Source organism: Silene latifolia, chromosome 7, assembly GCF_048544455.1.
Source record: "Silene latifolia isolate original U9 population chromosome 7, ASM4854445v1, whole genome shotgun sequence".
In the NCBI taxonomy this organism is placed as follows: Eukaryota; Viridiplantae; Streptophyta; class Magnoliopsida; order Caryophyllales; family Caryophyllaceae; genus Silene; species Silene latifolia.
Genome location: NC_133532.1, coordinates 46319062 through 46323066, shown reverse-complemented (window position 1 = coordinate 46323066; position 4005 = coordinate 46319062). Strand labels below are relative to the sequence as shown.

At 51.8% G+C, this 4005-nt stretch overlaps 1 protein-coding gene across 1 annotated transcript; it reads left to right on the top strand.

Moving 5' to 3' along the window:
* Positions 1 to 411, top strand: LOC141590034 (uncharacterized). Its single transcript, XM_074410650.1, has one exon. It carries the CDS (start codon positions 1 to 3, stop codon positions 409 to 411), a length of 411 nt encoding a protein of 136 aa, XP_074266751.1.
* Positions 412 to 4005: the final 3594 nt, after the last annotated feature.

Here is a 4005-nt window from a genome sequence, read left to right as displayed (position 1 = left end):
ATGGCAAGAGTTGTTGGCGAGTTCGATGTGGAATTTGCTTACAGGCCAGGAGCCGCAAACAGAGTCGCTGATGCCCTAAGCCGAAGATGTGATTTAGCTACATTACACACGATTGCTCATTTGTCCACCACCACCGTGGTCACAGATATTCGAGCTAAGGCAAAGGAACACCTCGACCAAGACCCAATGGCGAGGACTAAAACATTGGCCTTAGAAGGAAAGACTCGCAAGTTTTGGGTGGAAGATGGGCTTTTATTCACGAAAGGACATCGCATCTTTGTTCCAAAGGCGGCCGGGTTGAGGAAGATGCTTCTACAGGAGTGCCATGATACCTTGTGGGCGGGTCATCCGGGATGGCAGAGAACCTTATGCCTATTGAAGAGAAGTTACTCGGCCCCGGATGAAGGATGATGTGATGGAGTACACGAAGACATGCCTCATTTGCCAGCAAGATAAGGAGAGAAACAAGCCGGGGTCGTTAAATCCGTTGCCCGTACCCACACGACCATGGGAGAGTATCTCTATGGACTTTATCTCTGGGTTGCCGAAGGTAGGGGCGTTAAGTGTGATCCTTGTCATTGTGGATCGATTCTCAAAATACGCGACTTTCATTCCTCTTCCTAAGGCGTGTAGCGCTGAAGAAACGGCCACCATGTTCTTGGACATGTTGTGAAATCGGGGATTGCCTCAAAGTATAGTCGGTGACCGCGATTCTCGCTTCACGGGATTATTTTGGGGAGAGTTGTTCAATCTCCCGGGTTCGAAGTCGCGGATGTCTCAAGTTACCATCCTCAAACGGATGGCCGACCGAACGATTCAATAGCATGCTTTGGAAGAGTATTTGAGACACTTTGTTGGGGCAACTCAAATGGAGTGGGTAAGACTCCTTGATGTTGCCCAGTTCTGTTTTAATGTGCAGACGAGCTCTTCCTCCAACAAGAGCCCGTTTGAGCTTGTTACTGTCAACAACCGCTATTGCCTCCCACGATTGCGAGATACATATGGAGGCCGGACAAAGAAAGCCCACGAATATGTGAAAGAATGGAACGTGAATGCCGAAATTGCTCGAGCTTACTTGGAGAAAGCGTCTCGCCGCATGAAGAAGTGGGCGGATCAGAATCGGAGACCAAGGGAGTTTAAAGTAGGCGACATGGTCATGGTGAAGCTGAACAAAGAGCAGATGAGATTCCTCCGAGGACGAGACAAGCGTCTAGTGCGGAAGTACGAAGGCCCAATCCAAGTGATCAAACGGATTGGGAAGTAGCATCAAGCCGGACCGCCCTCCCCGGATGAAGTGTCACCCCGTCTTTCATGTGAGTGTCTCAAGCCTTACCATCCAGATCCTGAAGATCCCACCCGCAACAAGAGCAAGCGCGCCAACATCCGCTCCAATCAACTTCCAGCGACATCAGCCGACTGAACCAGCCATGAAGACTTTGAAGCGTTGCCGAGGACGGCAACAGATTAGGTGGGGGAGAGTGTGATGATCCGCACACTTGAACCCTTAGTTTTATTTATGCTTATGTAATTTTATTTCCCTTGTACTTTTTTAGTAAGTTTGTTCTTAGTTTAGCTTAGTTTTAGAATAGCTTTATTTCCATAAATAGGTATATCGCTATTCTGAACTAAACTTGTAAAATCAATGTTTCCTGCTACCAGGATGTAAATATCAAATTTCCCTCTTTGGGGAGTACTAGTCAATCAAACATCTGCTTCCCACCAAGTTGCCTTCTTATTGCTTGTTGATGCTTTCTTGTGAACGACTCTTGCCTTCACCTTCTAACAAGCCCGTGTGTGTCGATCGAGACTAGGATTTCGACACCCACAACCCGAGACCGATTACGAGTGCCTAGTGCTTGACAAACACTAGTGCCTAACGCTCTCGCTTTCATTCTTGTCAAAGCGTTTAGACAAAGGTGCGCGTCACGCCCCGACTCAAAGTTTCGGACCGTGACACCAAGCAACACAGCTTAATCCTTTAAGTTTACTGACTTGAGCGTCGGAGTGAGTACGCTTGGCACAAAGCCAAGCCCTCAGTTCGTTCATTGTTGCAGGAGAGGCCGAGAGGGACGATAGAAGCAAGAAGGGTTTAACCCAAGACATTATTCTACAAGCCACGGGTGGTAACGATACTTGCTCTGGAATTACACCCGGAACAATTGGCGCCGTCTGTGGGGAATGACACTAGAAGCTAGTCACATTCATTCCCAAATAAAAAATATAACCAACAAAAACCCACCCAAAAAGCTAAGAAAATGTCGAAACAACAAGACGCAGTCGTAACCGACGAAACCACATTTTACCAAGATGATACTTTCAACAACTCCGGAGTCATACGGCCCTCCACGGCGGTAATCCAACCGAGTTCGGGATGCCAATAATACCCGACACGCCGGTGCCAGCCAACCAGGTCACCATCATGGGACATGTGGTTGATGTAGCAAAACTGAAAATGCTCCTAGACCTAATTAGTAGTACGCCCGCTCACACTGTCACGCCGACAAGAGCGGCGGAAATCGTCCGGGAGAAAAGGGCCCAAAACGTGACTCCGAGAAATTTGAACGGAGCACTAGGAGAAGCCGACCCAGTCAAGACGCCGGGGGAGCCCAAAGTGGGCGCGGTAGACCTAAGTCCTTCCCGCACTCGTGGGAGGACAGCGTCCCCGCCGCACGAACGAGGCTCACCCCGAAGGAGCCAGAGGAGTCCGACTCAGCAGAGTTGGAGAAGAAGTCCGAGTCGAAGAAGGAGCCCCTCCCGCTACGGGGGAAGAAGCCAGGTTAGGGACGCAAGGAGCCGATCGCCGCGTGTCGTTCGACACGTGGTCAGGCAGCCCCTCAACGCCTACGTCCTAGAAGTCCCGGTGCCGAATAAACTCAAGTTGCCACCTCTGTCATACAAGGGAGATAGTGACCCAGCCGACCACGCTGAGGCTTTCGAGTCTTACATGTCGGTATGGGAGCAGCCCGATGAGGTCTGGTGCCGAATTTTCCCAACAACTTTGCATGGGATGGCTCAGAGCTGGTACAAAGGGCTTCCCGATGGCTCGGTGTACTATTACGCCGACCTGAAGGATGCTTTCCTAGCCCAGTACTCCTGCAACAAGAGAAGGGCCGTGGAGACATCTGACCTCCTGACTATCAGACAGGAAGGGGGCGAGTCTCTCCGGAGCTATGTGAAGAGGTTTGATGGAAAGGTCCAGCAGATTCGGGAAATCAATCCCGAACTGGCAGCCTTCGCACTGATGAAGGGCCTCCCAAGGGGAGATTTAAAAAATGAGCTCATCAAGCGCGGAGGCCTGAGCATGGACGCCGCCAGGCAGTTGGCTGACCAAGCCATCAAGGTAGAAGACTATCACAAGACTGGGTAGGCCCAAGCGGCCGAGCACTCGGGGAAAAAGAGCCGCGGAGAACACCGGGGACAGACGCCGTGGCGACAACGGGCACGGTCCGACGAAAAACGCCGTAAGAATGATAGGTCGCGCGACAAGCCCGCTCGGAAACAAAGCCGGCGGATACGGGGAGCTCGGGAACGAGTACAAAAAACGGTACGAAGATCGCACCCCTAGTCGTATCGGGCCGAGGTTTTTGCATTGAGCAAGAACGAGGGCCGAAATGGGAAAGACCCCTAGGCCGAGGAGTGACGGTGACACGAGCCAGTACTGTGAGTACCACGGCCACACCGGGCACTTAACCAACGATTGCCGACACCTAAAGGATGCCATTGAAGAACTGATCCGAAAGGGGAGCCTCGGCAAGTATGTTGCCAGAGGCCAAAAACCAGATGCCGGCAGATCGAATAGCAAGTTCGCCTCTGAGCGGGTAGGAGTAGTCAATGTCGTCATCAGGGACAACGAGAGCAGTAGGTCCGCTCATGAGCACAAACGCCCCGGGATGAAACTTATCCCGGCCATCAACTTTGTGCCCAACACAGCAACCCCCGCTCCCAGCATCCCAGACATGACCATCGGACAGGAGGACTACGATGGAGTCGCCGCTCTCCACAGCG

Excerpts from the sequence above, each read along its gene's own strand:
- LOC141590034 (XM_074410650.1), top strand. The coding sequence starts at position 1 with ATGGCAAGAGTTGTTGGCGAGTTCGATGTGGAATTTGCTTACAGGCCA.